Source organism: Scyliorhinus torazame, chromosome 5, assembly GCF_047496885.1.
Source record: "Scyliorhinus torazame isolate Kashiwa2021f chromosome 5, sScyTor2.1, whole genome shotgun sequence".
Lineage (NCBI taxonomy): Eukaryota > Metazoa > Chordata > Chondrichthyes > Carcharhiniformes > Scyliorhinidae > Scyliorhinus > Scyliorhinus torazame.
This window is the reverse complement of record NC_092711.1, coordinates 281,215,919-281,238,008: the sequence shown is the minus strand read 5'-3', so window position 1 is coordinate 281,238,008 and position 22,090 is coordinate 281,215,919. Positions and strand designations below refer to the sequence as shown.

General features: G+C 48.0%; 1 protein-coding gene across 8 annotated transcripts in view; it reads left to right on the top strand.

Moving 5' to 3' along the window:
* The window catches only part of LOC140421163 (cohesin subunit SA-2), a 290,652-nt gene that overhangs the window by 91,108 nt on the left and 177,454 nt on the right, over positions 1-22,090 (top strand). For all 8 annotated transcript variants that reach the window (XM_072505624.1, XM_072505622.1, XM_072505623.1 and 5 more), the window contains one exon: positions 160-311. In XM_072505624.1, the coding sequence (XP_072361725.1) occupies positions 268-311 (44 nt within the window). In that variant the 5' untranslated portion in view covers positions 160-267. Of the gene's footprint in view, positions 1-159; positions 312-22,090 lie in introns of those variants that run through there.

Genomic DNA, 22,090 nt, shown 5'->3' with positions numbered 1-22,090 from the left:
TAAATTTATCTGGTTTCTAATATCCACAAATACAAATGTAAATTATTTAAAACTACCTCTGTTTCCTGACATAGAGTGTTATTAGTGTAAAATATAAATGTGAAGAAACGTAAGGGGAGGAACTTAAAAAGATTCAGTTTTCTGTTTTCTTCCTTTCAGGTTTTGCGTTTTGTGACTAGAAGTGACTAGGTTGGAACTGAACACACTGCTGTTGTGAAGTGGGGAGGACAAATATAATTTATTTTTGTCACGGAAGATGTGTAGGAGATGATAGCTGAACCTGAAATACCCACAGAATTTCAACTCCCTCAGTAAGTTGTTTCAGTTATTTCAGAAAACTCCTTGTCTTGCATGTTTCCCAACTCTGTGCAATTATTGTTTTTCTTCCCTGAAGCCAGTGAGTTGGACTGGGGTATGGTTCAGTGGGCCAGTAGCCCACCTAAGAAGCTATTCAACATTTGTTAGCCCAGATGGCGAGTTTCAGCAGCCTGTTGAACTATGGAAGAAATTGCCGCCAGACCCAATCCTATACTTGCCACCACTGAACCATGGTTTATTAGATATCCCCGCTTCAACACAAAATTACGAAGGCTAATAGGCCATAGTACCACATCACTTTGGGTTTTGACGAATGTTCAGCATTATCCAACCGAATGATCAGGTTTGGAGCACATTTTCTTTAATTTATAATCCTTTATCATGAAACGGGTCATGCTCGTCGGCTTGTAAATTGGCCCCGCTGCTGTCAATGGAGTTTTCTGTCCAAACACACACAATGGAGGTTTGCCGTCAGCAGCACTGGAAGATCCCATCGGCGAGAACAGCTGGAAAATTCCGGTCATTACATTTTTACACTTTTACAAAATGTTTTCTGTAATATTCCATTCATAACTATTTAAGCCATGTTGCCTTAAAAATGTTGGCCCATCCAGTCTGACCAATGGCCTTAATTTATCTAGAGCAATCTGGTCTCACCTGTGAAAATGGAAATTTATCAGATTTTAGTAGTTTGGCCTTTTATTGGATCATTTCGTAAATTTACTCCTCCCTTCATCTCATTGACTGGTGGCCCTTACGCTGCTGATTTCCCCCCCCCCCCTCCCCCGACCTATATGCTCCAAATTGATTATTTTTAATTCATGGGTTTGAATGGAGTGCCGGGCTATTTTGGTGTGCTGTCAGCTGCAAACAAGTAAAAAATTTGATTCTTTTGTGCTTTATGTTACACTCAGTAGAAACTCCAGATCCATCTGTCCCTCTTGTATTCCTGCTGGCAAGTCAACATCACTACTATGACTCAACACTCAATCCATGTATCCTTACTTGAGCAATTTGGTCTTTTGTTTGATCTCTTAGTAAATTTACCCCTTCCTTCATCTCATTGACTGGAGGTCCTTCAGCTGTTGATCTTTCCCCTGACTTGATCCAGTGGGTGCACAAGGAGAACCATTTAGTTTTTCCTTACTTTGTAATTACCTTTTTAACAGCTGTCCTGCTCGAGAATATGAACTCTCAGCTATCCAGCATGTCTTGCTGCTTTGCTTTCTGACCTCTGTTGCTTGATTTATTAATTGAGCACAATGCTTCCAAACATTGAACACAACATTCCAGTTGTGAAATCTGGGCTGCACATAAGCAACTCAAGGTTACTATAACAGCATCTCACTCCACTGTGAACTGTGTCACCAAGAAAGGGCAAAGGTTGTGGGGACATTACTTCTGTGATTCACTGCAAGTAATGCACCAATCATTCTGGTTTGTATATTCATCCTTTATTGTTGCTTGGTTCATGTCCTGAAGTTACTTCCTTTACACCACTGAGAGAACTGATATCACTAAAGATTTCAGTAGTTGAAGAGAAAGCTCACCATCACTTTTCTCAGGGCATCTAAGAATTGACAAGAATTGCAGCCTAACTGACATCAGCAATAATCTGAGAGCAAATTAAAAAGATATTATCCAAGTATATGATTAACGTACTTGAACATACCTGACTTGTTGCAACATCACTGTATAATAGTCTGCTCTTTGTCGCCACTTCCCATCTTCAATGACTTGTGATGAAGTACTGAATTTAAAAAACCAAGAAACAAATAAATTCAAACGCCAGAAATCTTATGAAAAATGCTACATGTGGGGAAGAAGGACAGAAATGTAGCTGTAATGAATTAATTCAATTAATTAATGAGTAGTGTCAGAAAAAGTGAAAACACGAAAACTGAACAGGTGTATGAAATATAACTTCCTCAAAGCTTCACGAGGGAGAAATGCACAACAAGAGAATCAAAGCAAAATTAATCACTTCACTATTAATGGGATAGTTGATGAATACAGAGGAAATTGAATGGAAACAGGACAGTGTCCCATTTCAAAAACGGTTGCTTTAATGCAAGAATAAATTCATTCCCATGTAAAATTCTTAGCTGTGCAACAGCCACCTGAGAAACATCAAGGGAATCTGGCTTTATAAGAAAAGTGGGAGTATTTTTAAATGATGAGCAACTTTTAAATGTTGACGCGACAAGATCGTTAGTTGCCCTTGTATAAGAAACACAAAGTGCAAGCAAAAACACCAAGCAATTAATAAATCACCAGGCATGTTGATCGTCTGAAGAGAATTCATGTTCAATAGTAAGGTAGGCTTGTTACAATCTAACAGGACTTTGATGAGATGCTACCTAGTGTATTCTACACATTTTTCATTTTATTAAAGGAAGGGTGTTGGAAGGCAATATTGTTGGAAGGCAATGAACGAAAATTCACTAGATTGACATGTGGGATAAGAGGAGAATTCTCCCACAATGATCGGCTGAGTCTAAACAAACCCCTACTTTCTGGAGTTTGGAAGAAAGAAAGGTGTGCACATTGAATCATTTCATGGTGACGGGCTTGATGAGGTAGATGCTGAGTTTCCCGACTGGAACCAGAGGCTATCGTCTCAGTAATATGTGGTCTTCATTTAAGAGATGGGGAATTTCTTTACTCAAGAGGGTTATGATTCTTTGGAATTATCGATATTCAGGACGCCAAAGCATGTAATGAGGCAGTGGGGAAGGGAACACTGACAAAGGAAAGTATTTGCAGGCACGGAGATGGGTTGAAGTGTGTATACTTCAACGCAAGAAGCATCAGGAATAAGGTGGGTGAACTTAAGGCATGGATCGGTACTTGGGACTACGATGTGGTGGCCATCACGGAAACTTGGATAGAAGAGGGGCAGAAATGGTTGTTGGAGGTCCCTGGTTATAGATGTTTCAATAAGATTAGGGAGGGTGGTAAAAGAGGTGGGTGGGGGGGGTGGCATTATTAATTAGAGATAGTATAACAGCTGCAGAAAGGCAGTTCGAGGAGTATCACCCTATTGAGGTAGTATGGGTTGAAGTCAGAAATAGGAAAGGAGCAGTCACCTTGTTAGGAGTTTTCTATAGGCCCCCCAATAGTAACAGAGATGTGGAGGAACAGATTGGGAAACAGATTTTGGAAAGGTGCAGAAGTCATAGGGTAGTAGTCATGGGCGACTTTAACTTCCCAAATATTGAGTGGAAACTCCTTAGATCAAATAGTTTGGATGGGGTGGTGTTTGTGCAGTGTGTCCAGGATGCTTTTCTAACACAGCATGTAGATTGTCCGACCAGAGGAGGGGCAATATTGGATTTAGTACTGGGTAATGAACCAGGGCAAGTGATAGATTTGTTAGTGGGGGAGCATTTCGGAGATAGTGACCACAATTCTGTGACTTTCACTTTAGTAATGGAGAGGGATAGGTACGTGCAACAGGGCAAGGTTTACAATTGGGGGAAGGGTAAATACGATGTTGTCAGACAAGAATTGAAGTGCATAAGTTGGGAACATAGGCTGGCAGGGAAGGACACAAGTGAAATGTGGAACTTGTTCAAGGAACAGGTGCTATGTGTCCTTGATATGTATGTCCCTGTCAGGCAGGGAAGAGATGGTCGAGTGAGGGAACCATGGTTGACAAGAGAGGTTGGATGTCTTGTTAAGAGGAAAAAGGTGACTTATGTAAGGCTGAGGAAACAAGGTTCAGACAGGGCATTGGAGGGATACAAGATAGCCAGGAGGGAACTGAAGAAAGGGATTAGGAGAGCTAAGAGAGGGCATGAACAATCTTTGGCGGGTAGGATCAAGGAAAACCCCAAGGCCTTTTACACATATGTGAGAAATATGAGAATGACTAGAGCGAGGGTAGGTCCGATCAAGGACAGTAGCGGGAGATTGTGTATTGAGTCTGAAGAGATAGGAGAGGTCTTGAATGAGTATTTTTCTTCTGTATTTACAAATGAGAGGGGCGATATTGTTGGAGAGGACAGTGTGAAACAGATTGGTAAGCTCGAGGAAATACTTGTCAGGAAGGAAGATGTGTTGGGCATTTTGAAAAACTTGAGGATAGACAAGTCCCCCGGGCCTGACGGGATATATCCAAGGATTCTATGGGAAGCAAGAGATGAAATTGCAGAGCCGTTGGCAATGATCTTTTCGTCCTCACTGTCAACAGGGGTGGTACCAGGGGATTGGAGAGTGGCGAATGTCGTGCCCCTGTTCAAAAAAGGAACTAGGGATAACCCTGGGAATTGCAGGCCAGTTAGTCTTACTTCGGTGGTAGGCAAAGTAATGGAAAGGGCACTGAAGGATAGGATTTCTGAGCATCTGGAAAGACACTGCTTGATTAGGGATAGTCAGCACGGATTTGTGAGGGGTAGGTCTTGCCTTACAGATCTTATTGAATTCTTTGAGGAGGTGACCAAGCATGTGGATGAAGGTAAAGCAGTGGATGTAGTGTACATGGATTTTAGTAAGGCATTTGATAAAGTTCCCCGTGGTAGGCTTATGCAGAAAGTAAGGAGGCATGGGATAGTGGGAAATTTGGCCAGTTGGATAACGAACTGGCTAACCGATAGAAGTCAGAGAGTGGTGGTGGATGGCAAATATTCAGCCTGGATCCCAGTTACCAGTGGCGTACCGCAGGGATCAGTTCTGGGTCCTCTGCTGTCTGTGATTTTCATTAATGACTTGGATGAGGGCATTGAAGGGTGGGTCAGTAAATTTGCAGACGATACGAAGATTGGTGGAGTTGTGGATAGTAAGGAGGGCTGTTGTCGGCTGCAAAGAGACATAGATAGGATGCAGAGCTGGGCTGAGAAGTGGCAGATGGAGTTTAACCCTGAAAAGTGTGAGGTTGTCCATTTTGGAAGGACAAATATGAATGCGGAATATAGGGTTAACGGTAGAGTTCTTGGCAATGTGGAGGAGCAGAGAGATCTTGGGGTCTATGTTCATACATCTTTGAAAGTTGCCACTCAAGTGGATAGAGCTGTGAAGAAGGCCTATGGTGTGCTCGCGTTCATTAACAGAGGGATTGAATTTAAGAGCCGTGAGGTGATGATGCAGCTGTACAAAACTTTGGTAAGGCCACATTTGGAGTACTGTGTACAGTTCTGGTCGCCTCATTTTAGGAAGGATGTGGAAGCTCTGGAAAAGGTGCAAAGAAGATTTACCAGGATGTTGCCTGGAATGGAGAGTAGGTCTTACGAGGAAAGGTTGAGGGTGCTAGGCCTTTTCTCATTAGAGCGGAGAAGGATGAGGGGCGACTTGATAGAGGTTTATAAGATGATCAGGGGAATAGATAGAGTAGACAATCAGACTTTTTCCCCGGGTGGAACACACCATTACAAGGGGACATAAATTTAAGGTGAAAGGTGGAAGATATAGGAGGGATATCAGAGGTAGGTTCTTTACCCAGAGAGTAGTGGGGGCATGGAATGCACTGCCTGTGGAAGTAGTTGAGTCGGAAACATTAGGGACCTTCAAGCAGCTAGGTACATGGATGACGGTAAAATGATATAGTGTAGATTTATTTGTTCTTAAGGGCAGCACGGTAGCATTGTGGATAGCGCAATTGCTTCACAGCTCCATGGTCCCAGGTTCGATTCCGGCTTGGGTCATTGTCTGTGCGGAGTCTGCACGTCCTCCCCGTGTCTGCGTGGGTTTCCTCCGGGTGCTCCGGTTTCCTCCCACAGTCCAAAGATGTGCGGGTTAGGTGAATTGGCCAATGATAAATTGCCCTTAACGTCCAAATTGCCCTTGGTGTTGGGTGGAGGTGTTGAGTTTGGGTATGGTGCTCTTTCCAAGAGCCGGTGCAGACTCAAAGGGCCGAATGGCCTCCTTCTGCACTGTAAATTCAATGATAATCTATGATTAATCTAGGACAAAGGTTCGGCACAACATCGTGGGCCGAAGGGCCTGTTCTGTGCTGTATTTTCTATGTTCTATGTTCTATCTGCCCTAGAGTGGATATTTGGTAACTGAATATATTCAAGGTTAAGATAGATTTTGTAGACTGGGAATTGTAACATACGGGATTCGCAGTTAGATTGACTTGAGGTTAAAATGCGCTGTGATCTTATGAATGACGAAGCAGACATGAGAGGTCATGTGGCCTTTTCCTGCTCCTGTCTTTTATTCCGAGAATTAGATACTCTTTTGAATTTGTACCCTGACTTTGATTCAGAAACCATGTAAAAATAGTTTGATTTGCATACTCATGAAGAGCACTGGAATTGCAGGAGGCTGCTGAGCATCTATAAAATTAATTAAACAAAATATGATTGGGCAATATAAGATTAAATTTAATGCCAGGCGGTGTAAAGTGCTGCATGTGAGATGGAAAAACGGATTTTTGCATATTTAATAAGCTCAGGGTGAGGTTGGAAAAGACCAAAAGGAGTTCTTGGACACCAAGCTCAATATATCCAGTGAATTTGAACAACAATTAACCAGGCCAGTGAAATTTGGGATTATATTGCTAAAACGGTGGGATGCAAGTCCTGAGAGAGTCTGAGAAAGTTGCGAATAAATTTTATAACGTCCTTTCAAAGTGCTTCTGGGGTATGTCTAGTATTGGTTGCTGAGACATGAGGGAACAGCTTACTACTGAAACATTGCCTTTGTGTTAAGGGATCAAAATAAGGAAGAAAGGCTGGAGAAACTTCAGCTTTTCAGTGTGAGGAGTCATCTGAGGAAATTATCTGATGGAAATCTTTAAGATGGGTAAATCATGTAACATAGGTTACTTTAGGTGCAAGGATATGAAGAGGGGACACAGCTCGTAAAAACTAAAGTTAAATTTAACAAATACAGGGTATGACTGACATTTGGAATAGACTTTGAGAGAGATTGATTTTGGCCCTTCCTTTGAATTCATTTTGGAAAGTGTTGGATGTAGCTGTGGTGGTGGTGCAGAATCCTAGTGGATTGATACATTTTGTTCTGTCAAAGATTTTTCACCAAAAGGACCTTATACTTCTGTAGAAATCAATGCTGTTGGGTGGCATGGTGGCACAGTGGTTAGCACTGCTGCCCTACGGTGCTGAGGACCCGGGTTCGATCCCAGCCCCGGGTCACTGTCTGTGTGGAGTTTGCACATTCTCCCGTGTCTGCGTGGGTTTCACCCCTACAACCCTAAGATGTGCAGTTTACGCAGATTGGCCACACTAAATTGCCCCTTAATTGGAAAAAAACAATTGGGTACTTTAAATTTATATAGAAAAAAAGAAATTAATGCTGCTAATAGTTGCATAGACCAAAACCCTGATAACTGGTAATATAAATGTTTCTTGATGAAAGCAAAGCAGTTCTGGGCCATATTCGTTGTTCCATAGAATTCCTACAGTGCAGAAGGAGACTATTCAGCCCAACATATCTGCACCGACCCTCTGAAAGAACAACGTACCTAGCCCCATTTCCTCCACTCTAACCCCGGAACCCCACCTAACCTGCACATTTTTGGATACTAAGGGCAATTTAGCATGCCCACTCCACCTCGCCTGGACTGTGGGAGGAAGCTGGAGCACCACGAGGAAACCCACGCAGACATGGAGAGAATGTACAAACTCCAAAAGGCAGCCCCCTTCATCTCATCAATTAATCTAGTGAACTTTCTCTGAACTGTTTCAAATGCAATTATATTCCACAAATAAGGAGACCAAATAGGGCTATAAACTGGTTAGCACAGTTGCTTCACAGCTCCAGTGTCCCAGATTCGATTTCCGGCTTGTGCGGAGTCTGCATGGGTTTCCTCCAGGTGCTCCGGTTTCCTCCCACAGTCCAGAGATGTGCAGATTAGGTGGATTGGCCATGCTAAATTGCCCCTTAGTGTCCAGAAAGGTTAGGTGTGGTTACTGGGTTACGGAGATAGGGTGGTGGCATAGGTTTGGGTGGGGCGCTCTTTCCAAGGGCCGCTGCAGACTCGATGGGCCGAATGGCTTCCTTCTGCACTGTAAATTCTATGATTCTAACTGAATGCAGTACTCTTGGTGTGTTGTCATCAATGCCCATATACGGGCAGCATGGTGGCGCAGTGGGTTAGCCCTGCTGCCTCAAGGCGCCGAGGTCCCAGGTTCGATCCCGGCTCTGGATCACTCTCCGTGTGGAGTTTGCACATTCTCCCTGTGTTTGCATGGGTTTCGCCCCCACAACCCAAAGATGTGCAAGGCAGGTGGATCGAACACACTAAATTGCTCCTTAATTGGAAAAAAATGATTTGGGTGCACAAATTGTTATTTAAAAAAAAAAAAAATCAATGCCCATATAGTTGTAGCAAGATTTCCCCATTTTTACACTTCATTCCCCTTGCAGAAAAGACCAACAGTTATTTGTATGGGATCCCTCTACACTGCAGAATTCTTCAGTCTCCCATTTAAACAAGATTCTGCTTTTCTATTTTTCCTGTTAAAGTGGACAAAAACCGCACACTTTCTATATTGTAGTCCAACTGCAGAATATATGTCTGCTCATTTAACTTCGCTATTAGTAAAGCTCTAATGAACTTGTGAGCATCTTGCTGCAAAATAGTCCTGTGGGGTTGGTGAGCCTTTGCATTTCTTTGGGTCAAAAATATACTTTATTCATAAAATGTCTAAAAGAGCATGACAAAACATTTCAAAATGGTCATTACTGAAAATGCAGTGATATTCAAGTATTCTACATCATGTTACATTCTGCAATGCTTCAATGCAATTGTGATGCATTTAATATTTACTCTGCATTCAATGCGAGTCATACAGCCTGATAGATTCCATACAATTTTCATTCCTCGGTACACTATGGCTGAATGGCCATAGACAACATCTGTGCCCCGTTGAACTTCTGCAGCAGCTCCCCTGAGCTTTATTGCATCCCTCAGCATGTAGTCCTGGACCTTGGAATGTGCCAATCTACAATACTTTATTGTGGTCAATGTTTTGCACTGGAAGACCAAGAGGTTTTGCCCAGACCAAAGTGTCTTTCACTGAGTTGGTGATCCCCATTGCAGTTGATGTTTGTCTCACTGTGTCTCCCTGGGAACGGCTCAGAACAAGAGTCCTTGTCACAGAACTGCTTGGGATGAACCACAGCAAAATTAATTAATAAGGAATTAATAGCACATTTGGAAAATCATCATCTAATCAAGCAGTCAGCATGGCTTCATGAAAGGAAAAATTGTCCGACTAATTTATTAATTATTTTAGGAAATCTCACCCAGAGTAGATGGAGAGGAATCAGTAGATTTATTGTATTTGGAATTCCAGGAGGTGTTTGATAAGGTACTAAAGGTTAAGCCATGAGATAAGAGCCCATGGTGTTAGAGGGAATATATTGGCACGGATAGAGAATTGGCTAATGGGCAGGGCACAGAAGTGGGTAAAGGGGTTCTTTTTCTGGTTGGTGACTTGTAACCAGTGGAGTTCCACATGGATCAGTGCTGGGACCCCAGCTGATACGTTAATGACTTGGAGGAAGGAAGCAAATGTACTGTACCAAATTTGCAGGCAACACAAAAATCGGTGGAAAGGCAGGTTGCAAGAGGCGTACAAACTTTTAAAAGCAATATTGAATGGTTAAGTAAGTGGGGGAATCCGGTTGCGGCGATGCGGAGCTAAGCTGCACATTTCGGCAGCTCCCGCTATAACGGACTTTTGGGCTCTCCGGAGGAGCCCCAACGGAAATTTTTTGATTGACTCCCGTGTGGGAAGGTGAAGTAAGGTCCCCCCTTAAGTCGTTTGGATGGGATTAGCGGTGGAGCGACGAGAAAGAGGCTTTGGAGCAGCGGCAAAAACGAGGGGGGAAAAAGCAAGATGGCGGAGGATGGAGATCGAGCAGCATGGGGGCCGGACCAGCAGGAGTTCCTTAGGCGCTGCGTGGAGGAGCTTAAAAAGGAGGTGCTGGCGCCAATGCTGTTGGCGATCGAGGGGCTGAAGGAGACCCAGAAGGCCCAGTCGGTGGAGCTCCGTGAGGTGAGGGATAAAAGTAATGAGAACGAGGACGAGATCCTGGGCCTGGCGGTAAAGATGGAGGCGCACGAGGCGGTGCACAAGAGGTGGGCCAAGAGACTCGAGGTCCTGGAGAACAGGTCGAGGAGGAAGAATCTCTGGATTCTGGGTCTCCCCGAAGGAGTGGAGGGGGCTGATGCCGGGGCGTATGTGAGCACGATGCTCCATTCGCTGATGGGTACGGAGGTCTCTCCGAGCGCCCTGGAGCTAGAAGGGGCTCACCAGGTTCTGGCGAGGAGAGCCAAGGCTGGCGAGCCGCCAAGGTCGATATTGGCGAGGTTCCATCGCTTCGCGGACAAAGAGTGTCCTGAGATGGGCCAAGAAGGTGCCGAGCAGTAGATGGGAGAATGCGGTGATCCGAGTCTACCAGGACTGGAGTGCGGAGGTGGCAAAGAGGAGAGCGGGCTTCAACTGGACCAAGGTGGTGCTGCATAAAAAAAAGAGTGAGATTTGGAATGCTGCAGCCTGCGCGACTGTGGGTCACTTATCAGGACCGACACCACTATTTCGAATCGCCAGAAGAGGCTTGGACCTTTATCCAAACCGAAAAATTGGACTCGAACTGAGGGGATGTGGTTGTGGGGGAGATGTTGACTGTATATAGGGTTGTAAATATGGGTAAAGAATGTTTCACGGGTGGGATGATGGATGGGGATGGGGGAAAGAGTTATTTTTTCTTTTGGTGAGATAGTGGGGAATGTGGGCGTCGGTGCTGGAGGGAGGTGAGACTCGGGGATGGGGGAACTGGGATAAGGCCGCAACAGGAGCTGCGCCACAGGGGGCGGGGCTGGCTCAGGAAAGCGCGGGCTTTTCCCCACGCTAGGGAGAGGTGGGGGGATGGAGGAACGTAAGGAGGAGGAGAGATTCCCACACGGGGGAGATCAACGGGAAGGCGGGGGAAGCCGGGGTCAGCAGAAGTCAGCTGACTCACGGAAGTAGTATGGGGGGAGCAAAAGAGCTAGATGCGGATCTAGCGGGAAGGGGGGGGGGGGGAGAAAGAGGGAGGGATAATAGGGTTGCTGCTGCACTGGCCGAGGGGGAACTGAAAATGGAAGAGATGGTCGGGGCAGGGTTTCCCCATTTGGGGGACTGGAGGGTGCGGGAGACGCGGGCACGGGACTGGCCTAAGATAGGAGATGGCTAGTCGGCGGGGCGGGGGGCAATCCGGCTGATCACGTGGAATATGCGATGGCCGGTTAAGAGCCCCAGAGTGTTCGCGCACTTAAAGGGACTGAAGGCAGACGTGGTCATGCTTCAGGAGACACATCCGAAGGTGGCAGATCAGGTCAGGTTAAGGAAGGGATGGGTAGGACTGGTGTTCCATTCAGGGCTGGATGCGAAGAATAGACGGGTGGCAATACTGGTGGGGAAGCGGGTGTCGTTTGAGGCCAAGAACATAGTAGCGGACAATGGAGGCCGATACGTGATGGTGAGCGGTAGGTTGCAGGGGACGGGGGTAGTGTTGGTAAATGTATACGCCCCGAACTGGGACGATGCTGGATTCATGAAACGGATGTTGGGGCGTGTTCCGGACTTGGAGGTAGGGAGCTTGATAATGGGTGGGGATTTCAACACTCTGTTGGACCCAGCATTAGATCGTTCCAGATCTAGGACCGTGAAGAGGCTGGCTGCGGCCAAGGTGCTCGGGGTTTATGGATCAGATGGGGGGAGTATATCCGTGGAGATTTGCTAGGCCTTTGGCCAGAGAATTTTCTTTCTTTTTTCTCCCATGTACATAAGGCCTACTCCCGGATATATTTTTTTTGTTCTGGGCAGGGCATTGATCCCGAAAGTGGAGGGAACGGAGGATTCGGCCATAGCCATTTCAGACCACGCCCCGCATTGGGTGGAGCTAGAGCTGGGGGAGGAGGGGGACCAACGCCCGTTGTGGCGGTTGGATGTGGGACTGCTGGCGGACGAGGAAGTGTGTGGGAGGGTGCGGGGGTGCAGCTAAAGATATCTGGAGGCCAACGACAACGGGGAGGTGCAGGTGGGAGTAGTATGGGAGGCGCTGAAGGCGGTGGTCAGGGGAGAGTTAATCTCCATCAGGGCTCACAGGGAGAAGAGAGGGGGCAGGGAAAGGGCAAAGTTAGTGGGGGAGATTTTAAGGGTGGACAGGAGATATGCAGAGGCCCCTGAAGAGGGACTACTTAGGGAGATGCGAAGTCTCCAGACGGAATTCGACCTGTTGACCACAGGGAAGGCAGAGGCACAATGGAGGAAAGCACAGGGGGCGATGTATGAATATGGGGAGAAGGCGAGTCGGATGCTGGCACATCAGCTCTGTAAGAGGATAGCAGCGAGGGAAATAGGTGGAGTCAAGGATGGCAGGGGACCTATGGTGCGGAGTGCGGTGAAAATGAATGAGGCATTCAAGGCCTTTTACGAGGAGCTGTATAGGTCCCAGCCCCCAGGGGGAAAAGAGGGGATGTGACGATTCTTGGACCAACTGAGGTTCCTGAGGGTGGAGGAGCGGGAGGTGGCTGGTTTGGGGGCGCCAATTGGGGTGGAGGAGCTGGTTAAAGGACTGGGGAGCATGCAGGCAGGGAAGGCCCCGGGGCCGGATGGGTTCCCGGTGGAGTTATATGGGACGTATGTAGACCTGTTAGCCCCGTTGCTGGTAAGGACCTTCAATGAAGCAAGGGAGGGGGGGGACCCTGCCCCTGACTATGTCGGAGGCAACGATCTCTTCGATCCTGAAGCGGGATAAGGACCCACTGCAATGCGGGTCGTATCGACCGATCTCGCTCCTCAATGTAGATGCTAAGTTGCTGGCAAAAATGCTGGCTACGAGGATTGAGGACTGTGTCCCGGGGGTGATTCACGAGGACCAGATGGGTTTCGTAAAGGGTAGGCAGCTAAATACCAATGTGCGAAGGCTCCTAAATGTGATAATGATGCCATTGGTGGAGGGAGAGGCGGAGATAGTGGCAGCTATGGACGCGAAGAAGGCCTTTGACCGAGTGGAGTGGGAGTATCTCTTGGAAGTGTTGCGGAGGTTTGGGTTTGGAGAGGGGTTTATCAGTTGGGTTAAACTCCTATATAGAGCCTTGGTGGCGAGTGTGGTTATGAATCGGCGGAGGTCGGACTATTTTCGGCTGTATCGAGGGACGAGGCAGGGGTGCCCCCTGTCCCCTCTGCTGTTTGGCCATGGCGTTAAGGGAGTGGGGGAAATGGAGGGGGGTGGTCCGAGGGGGAGAGGAACATCGAGTGTCGCTGTATGCAGACGACCTGTTGCTGTATGTGGCGGACCCAGTGGAGGGGATGGTGGAGGTCATGTAGATCCTAAGGGAGTTTGGGGACTTCTCGGGCTATAAGCTCAATGTAGGGAAGAGCGAGCTCTTTGTGGTGCATCCGGGGGATCAGGGAATAGGGATAGACGACCTACCGCTGAGGAGGGCGGATAGAAGCTTTCGATACTTGGGGATCCAGGTAGCTAGGAGCTGGGGGGCCCTGCACAAACTTAACTTGACGAGGCTGGTGGAGCAGATGGAGGAGGACTTTAAACGTTGGGACATGTTGCTGCTGCTCGCTGGCGGGCAGGGTACAGTCGATTAAAATGGTGGTCCTTCCGAGGTTTCTTTTTGTATTTCAATGCCTTCCAATTGTGATCACCAAGGCCTTTTTTACGAGGGTAGGCAGGAGCATTATGGGCTTTGTGTGGGCGAGTAAGACCCCGCAGGTAAGGAGGGGGTTCTTGGAGCGAAGTAGGGATAGAGGAGGGCTGGCGTTGCCGAATCTGGGTGGCTACTATTGGGCAGCCAACGTGGCGATGATCCGCAAGTGGGTGATGGAGGGAGAGGGGGCGGCATGGAAGAGGTTGGAGATGGTGTCCTGCAACGGAACGAGCCTGGGGGTGCTGGTGACGGCACCGCTGCCGCTCTCGCTGACAAGGTACACCATGAGCCCGGTGGTGGCGGCAACGCTAAAGACCTGGAGGCAGTGGAGACGGCACAGGGGTGCGATGGGAGCCTCGGTGTGGTTCCCGATCAGAGATAACCATCGGTTTGTCCCAGGAAGGATGGACCGGGGGGGGGTGGTTTCAGAGCTGGCATCGGGCAGGGATTAGAAAAATGGGGGACCTGTTCATCGATGGGATGTTTGCGAGCTTAGGGGCACTGGAGGAGAAGTTTGGGCTACCCTCGGGAAACGCTTTCAGGTACATGCAAGTGAGGGCGTTTGTGAGGCGGCAGGTGAGGGAATTCCCGCTGCTCCCGGCACAGGGGATTCAAGATAGGGTGATTTCGGGCGTATGGGTCGCAGAGGGCAAGGTGTCGGCGATATACCAGGAGATGAAAGAAGAGGGGGAGGCTTTGGTAGAGGAGCTGAAGGATAAATGGGAAGAGGAGCTGGGGGAGGGGCTGTGGGCTGATGCCCTAAGTAGGGTTAATTCCTCTTCCTCGTATGCCAGGCTCAGCCTGATACAGTTTAAGGTAGTTCACAGAGCGCACCTGACGGGGGCGAGGCTGAGTAGGTTCTTTGGGGTGGAGGACAGATGTGGGAGGTGCTCAGGAAGCCCGGCGAACCATGTCCATATGTTTTGGTCATGCCCGGCACTGGAGGGGTTCTGGAGGGCAGTGGTGAGAACAGTATCTAAGGTGGTGAAAGTCCGGGTCAAGCCAAGCTGGGGGCTAGCACTATTTGGAGTAGCGGACGAGCCGGGAGTGCAGGACGCGAAAGTGGCCGGTATTCTGTCCTTTGCGTCCCTAGTAGCCCGTCGAAGGATCTTGTTAATGTGGAAAGGGGCGAAGCCCCCCTGCGTGGAAGCCTGGATAAATGACATGGCAGGGTTTATCAAGTTGGAGAGGATAAAGTTTGCCTGGAGAGGGTCTGCGCAGGGGTTCCACAGGCGGTGGCAACCGTTCCTAGACTATCTCGCGGAGCGTTAGATGAAGGTCAGACAGCAGCAGCAGCAACTCTGGGGGGAAGAAGGTTGGGGGGGGGAGGGGGGGATATCTTTCTGGGGGAGGGCGGGGGGAGGGAGGGGACGGGGGAGAGAGGGGGAAGAGGAGTTTTACTGGGGGGCATTTGAGCAAGAGAATACATGAATGATCCGGAAAACTGAAATGTACGGGAGGAATCCAATGTACAAAGCTCTGTATCATATTGACTCGCCAAGTTCATGTCTTGCTACGCAAACTTTCTTACTTTTGTGTTAGGGGGGGGGTTGTTTGTAAGGTTAAAAATTTTGTTAAAGAACTCAAGAAATATACTTTTTTTTAAAGTAAGTGGGGGAAAAGTTGGCAAATGGGAGTATAATGGGGAAAAAATGTAAAGTTCATTTTGGAAGGGAGAGCAAAAGAATCCAGACTATTGACATGGAGAAAAACTGCAGAAAGCTGCAACCATGAAACTTTGGGGTACTTGCGCACGAAACACACACAACTAGCGCACACATGCAGCAGGTAACCAGGAAGGTTCTTGTAATGTTGGCCCTTAGTAGCAAAGTCCTGATGAAACTGTATAAGATACTGGTGAGACCACATCTGGAATACTGAGAAGTTTTAGTCCCCTTATTTAAGGAAAGATATTTCATTGGCGGCAGTTCAGAGCATGTTCGTTACGATCCCTGATATGGAGGAATTATCTTTATGAACAAAGGTTAAACAGATTGGGCCTCTACACATTGGAATTTAGAAGAATGAGAGGTGATCTCATTGAAACATATGGGGTTCGTAAGGGACGTGACAGGGCAAATGCTGAGAGGATGTTTGCCCTCATGGGAGAGTCCCAAGACCAGAGGGCCTAGTCTCAGAATAAAGGGGTGCCAATTTAAGACAGATCAGGAGGAATTTTTTCTCTGTGAGTTGAGAGTTTTGGAACTCCTTGCCACAGAGACCTGTGGCAGCAAGCTCCTTGTGTATATTTAAGACTGAGATAGATAGATTCATGATCAGTAAGCGAATGAGGGTTACGTGCAAAGGGCAGCAAAGATGATGTGATAAATGTCGAATCAGCTGCGATCCCACTGAATGGTGGAGCAGGCTCAAGGGGCTGAACAGCCTGAGATGAGCTTGTGACCTCATATTTGTGCTAATCGAAGACTATCTTTTCCCACCTCCGTAGCACTGTTTGACTGCTTGCCCCTGTCTCATCTCATCTGCTGCTGAAACTCTCATCTCTGCCTTCGGTACTTGTAGACTCGTCTGTTTCAATGCGCTCCTGAATGGGCATTCTATCCTCGGTAAACTTGTTATTCAAAGCTCTGCCCATGTCCTCACTCGAAGGATGCCCTATTCCCCTGCCACCGTTATACTTGCTGATCTACATTAGCTCCTAGTCACACAATGGTTCTAAAATTCTCATCCTTATTTTCAAATTTCTTCAAGGCCTCACTCCTCCCTATCTCTGTAATCTTTGCAAACTTCAGAACTGTCCAAGCAGCACTGCAGTTCTGGCTTTTTGTGCATTCCCAATTCTCTCGGCCTGGGGCTCCATTGTACATCGTGTTTCTGCAGGTAACGGACATAAACAGGATGCAATTGTGTGTTCCTGACTAGTTATCTGCTGAGTATGGAGTCTGGCGGCATATCCACGTTCCTCTTTGTCCATTGTCCATTGTTCTTTGTGTTTCTGCTGTTGCAACAGTTTTGTGCAGAATGTGTGCCTGCAATGATTTTAACCCCTTCGGTCTTCTTTTCTGGCCCTTGGTTTTGCCCAAGTGGGCCAAGTTGGTGTTTAGAATACCTTCTTAAATCCTTTGGATGGCCCGTCTTCCGGATATTGAGAGGTATCCTAACCTGTCCTGCCAGAAAGATTAGCTTCTAGCTTTCCCTGTTTCTTGTTTGAGATATGTCATCTGTGTATATTGGGGCATGATTCGGCAAGGGGGATGGCAGCACATCATGGTTGCCCATAAAAGCATTACGCTTGTGCCTATGGTCATCCTGATTTTAAAAAATCTCACCGGCCCTGCAGATCCTGGCATAAAGATATTCCACCAGTGATCTGTCCCAGATTGCCTTAACCTGGTCGCATATTGGGTGTCCAGGTTCAGTTGCATTCGCCCTTTGTTGGTTTGTTCTTTACAGCCTGACATTTTTTGTGCACTATTATTAGCGTTTGCATAGCCTACCTAGCTGCCTTTTCCGGAGTTCCATCGGTAAATAATGAGTCGTTCTACCAAGCTAAACTGATGCCCTGCGAATTTCCCTGGCAGTGGGAACTCTCCCACGGTTAGCAATTCCATTGCTTAAAGACAAAAGCTATGATTGCTCAAGCAGACAAGGTCCCCAAAGATTATTTCCATTTCACCTGGAATGAAACACCACTGAGTAGGTCCCACTTGTACAACTTTAAATGCCCCAGCAATGGCAGGACATCAACGGTGATGTTGCTATCATTCTTGAGGGGTTCAAGGGCTCTGCATGTACAAACAACATAATGTTTTGATTCCGTGCAGAAATCTATGGTACTTTTATATGTCAGGCTTCCAGGTATCATCATGACCTGGTTCGATAGACCCAGCCCCCAACTCTAACCCCAGTGATTCAAATTTATAACTTTCTTTAAAAATACCATTGGTGTGACTCTTTTTTTTCATTATTAAGAGGCAATTTAGCGTGGCCAATCCACCTACCCTGCACATCTTTGGGTTGTGGGGGTGAGACCCATGTAGACACGGAGAATGTGAAAACTCCACATGTACAGTGATTCGGGGCTGGGCTCGAACTTGAACTTGGATCATCGGTGCCGTCAGGCAGTAGTGCTAACCACTGTGGTGTGATTTTCTTGTAGACTGCCATCATATTTTTATTTTCAAATGTTTATTCAGGGAATTTTACTACATACAAAAAGGACAATCAAGTTTAGACAATTTTTATCGAAGCTGTTACCATTGGGTGTGTCGAGTACTTGGCCGGCAAGGATGGAAGAGGAGCAATCATAACGTGAACCAAGCTAGGGGGCCTCCATCTGACCCTGGGTCCACCCTCACACTTTCACGATGTTCGCTGCCCAGTGATAATTAATCAAATTCGCTAATGCCAACCTCCCCGACTGTCTATCCCTCTGCAGGAACCCCCTCCACACACACCCACATACACAGGTCGAGATTAGCTTGTTAATCCTACCAAAAAATGATTTTGACAGAAAGATTGGAACACTCTGAAACACGGAGAAGATTCTTGGAAGAGCGTTCATTTTAACTGTATGGACCCATCCCACCAAGGATAACGAGAGGGCATCCTATCTCTTCAAATCTGCCTTCACCCCCTCTACCAGAGTGGCTGGGTTCAACTTGTGCAACAAGATCCAATCATGAGCCACCCGTATCCCCAGGTACCTGAAGCTAGTCCTGACCAGTGGAAATGGCAATCTCGCCAGCTCCCTTCCCCGACGGTTCACCTGAAACACTTCATTCTTGTCCACGTTCAGTCTTTATCCTGAGAAAGAACCAAACTTCCTCAACACTACACTGTAGTTCGGTATGTGACAATAAATCAAATCATATCTTCCCCACATTCATGAGAGGGTCCGTAACATAAACCAAGTTGTCTGTGTACAGGGACACCCTATGCTCCCTACCTACCTTCTCTATGCCCTTCCACCTGGCTGACAACCAAAGTGCGATAGCCAACGGCTTGATCACCAAAGCAAACAGTAAGGAGGAAAGTGGACATCCCTGCCTTGTAACCCAAAGAAACCAAAAGTACCCCAAACTTAATTTATTGTGCGAACCCTCGCAGTGGGGGTCTTATGCAAAAACCTAATGCCCAAAATGAACCTAGGCCCAAAGCCAAACCATGCCAGTACCTCAAAAAGGTACCCCCACTCCACCCAGTCAAAACGCTTTCTCCATGTCTATGGAGATATTTACATACCTCTGGCTTGGCCCCCAATGACAGCGACAGCACCATGTGCTGGAGTCTCATAATGTTTGCCAACAATTGCCCGTCCTTAAACCGTGTCTAATCTTCGGAAATTACCTCAGGCAGGCACCCCTCCAAACGAGTTGCCAACACGTCGCCAACAGTTTTGCATCAGTATTCAACAGAGATAGACCAAAATGACTCAACCTCCACTAGATCTTTATCCTTCAGGATTAAGGAAATGGATGCGTGCGCCAGTGTAGCCAGCAACATCCTCTGTGACAGAGAATCGTTAAGATGTCCAACAGAGGGACTTCCGGTGGCGGCAATGAGGGAGTAAGTCGCACATTTGGTGGCTCTCGCTCCGGTCGGACTTTTGGACATTTCCCCCGACTTTTTTGTACTTTTGAGCGCTGGATCTGAAGGCATAGGCACTCAGGCACTGACTCCCGATTTAGTTGTATGGAATTAAGAAGCAGAAAGAATCGTAAACAGTTGAAGAAGTGGGCAAACAAGGGCGGTGTAGAAGCTGCTGCTGAGGGCAATATGTCCGAATCCCGGTGAGACAGCCCAGCCAACAACGGAGCATCTGCTGAAGGTCATCCAAGAGGGCTTCACCGCGCTGAAACGGGACAGTTTAGACCCGATTCAGAAATCAATGGAGCGCCTGGAGCATAGGCTGGATGCCCAGGATCGGACGATCCAGAAGCTGGAGAAGGCGCTGGAGGAGCAGGAGGATCACCAAATGGTGATGGAGGTGGAGATGGGGAGGTTGAAAGACCAACAAAAAAGGCTTGTGGAAAAGGTGGAGGACCTGGAAGCAGAATTTAAGAATCGTTGGTCTCCCGGAGGGGGCTGAGGGAGTGGATGCCGCCACGTATGTGGCAGACATGTTCCAGAAGCTGTTGGGGAATGATGTCTTCCCTCGCCCGGTGGAGATGGACAGGGCGCACAGCGCTGGCGAGGCAGCCGTGAGCCTCCCCCCCCCCCCCCCGAGCGATGGTGGTCCAGTTCCACAGGTTCCTGGACAAGGAGTGGGTGCTACAGTGGGCCAAGCGCATGCGGAGCTGCAATTAGAACAACAGTGTCTTGCGCATTTACCAGGACCTGAGCGTGGAGGTGGCCAGAAGGAGGGCAGGCTACAGGCAAGTCAAAGAGATTTTGTTTAAGAAGCAGGTGAAGTTTGGGCTGCTATACCCGGCGCGCCTTTGGGTCATGCACGAGAGACAGCACCATTATTTTGAGGAGCCCGAAGACGCAATGGACTTCGCCAAGAGAAGCAGGGCTGGTGCTGAACTGAGGACTTTTGGACTTCCAGTTAAAAGTTACTGAGCGATGTTTACATGTTTTTCGTGTTTCTTGGTTTTTTTCCCTTCTGTATTCGAGTTTTCGTTGGAAAAGAGGGAAGTTAAGGTATTGGGTGCTGGGGGCTTTTTGGGTTCTGATCGGGTTTGTTGGAAGTGCCGATTACTTCCTTTGTATTACTTGAATTGCACTAGTGTTGGGGTTTTCCTTGTTCCTTGTTTTGTTTACAGAGCAATTGCTCGAGGATGGCTGGTTTGGGGAAGTGGTGGCAATGGGTGGTCGGGGGTGGGGGGGGGGGGGGCGGGGTTCCGGTCCGGTCAGAGGGAACAATAGGTGGGAGACTTGTTGGTGCCGGAGTAGAGTCACCAGGCTTGCTGGGTGAGCTGGTCTACGGAAGCCAGGTGGGGGTTGTGTATATAGCTAGTTAATGGCAAGGGTTAGGTTACAGGGTGTTGTTGCTAGTGGGGGGAAGGGGGGTATTTGATCTGCCGACGAGGGAGGGACTTGGGTTTGGTAACATGAAGGAGGTCGAGGGTGGGGGCTGCCAGGAGGCGGGCCAGGGGAAGCTTGACACGGGCTAGGGGCGGCCCCATGAAAAGAGATGGCTGATCGGCGAGGGGGGGGGCGGGCACAACCAGGCTGATCACTTGGAACGTTAGGGGGTTTAACGGGCCGGTAAAGAGGACGCGTGTGTTCGCGCATCTGAGGGTGCTGAAGGCGGACATAATAATGCTTCAGGGGACTCATCTGAAAATAGCTGACCAGGTCAGATTAAGGAAGGGCTGGATAAGCCAGGTTTTCCACTCGGGGCTGGATACTAAAACCAGTGGGGTCGCGATTTTGGTTAACAAACGGATGCAATTCGACGTGGGTAGCACAATCTCTGATGGGGGAGGCAGATTGTCATGGTGAGTGGCAAGCTCGAGGGGATGAGGGTGGTTTTGGTCAATGTATCTGCCCCAAATTGGGACAATGTGGATTTTATTAAGGGGATGCTGGAGAAGATACCTGACCTGGACTAGCACAGGCTGATTATGGGAGGCGATTTTAACACAGTCCTCGACCCCGGCCTGGACTGTTCATGCTCAAAAACGGGTAGGGTGCAGGCAATGGCCAAGGAACGAAGGGGGTTCACTGAGCAAATGGGGGGTGGCTGACCCATGGAGGGCTAGTCGGCCGACGGGGAAGGAGTTTTCGTTCTATTCACATGTCCATAAGATGTATTCCCGAATAGATTTTTTCATCATGAGCAGGGATTTGCTGGCGGGAGTGACGGACGTAGAATATTTGGCGATCGCTATTTCGGACCATGCTCCACATTGGGCTGATCTGCAGGTTTGTAAGGAAAGCTTTCAGCGCCCACAATGAAGGTTAAGGGTGGGTCTGCTGGCGGACGAAGCGGTGTGTGAGAGTGTGAGGAAATGTATGCAAAATTACCTGCAGGTCAATGACACAGGAGAAGTCTCAGCTGCGGTGCTCTGGGCGGCGCTGAAGGCAGTGGTGAGAGGGGAGCTGATCTCGATTCGAGCACATAGGGACAGGGCAGAAATGGACCGATTGGTGGTATGTGGTGACCCCGAGGGCAGAGTTTGGAGTGCTGTCCACAGGTAAGGCGGTAGAGCAGCTTAGGAAGGCAAGGGGTGCGATCCA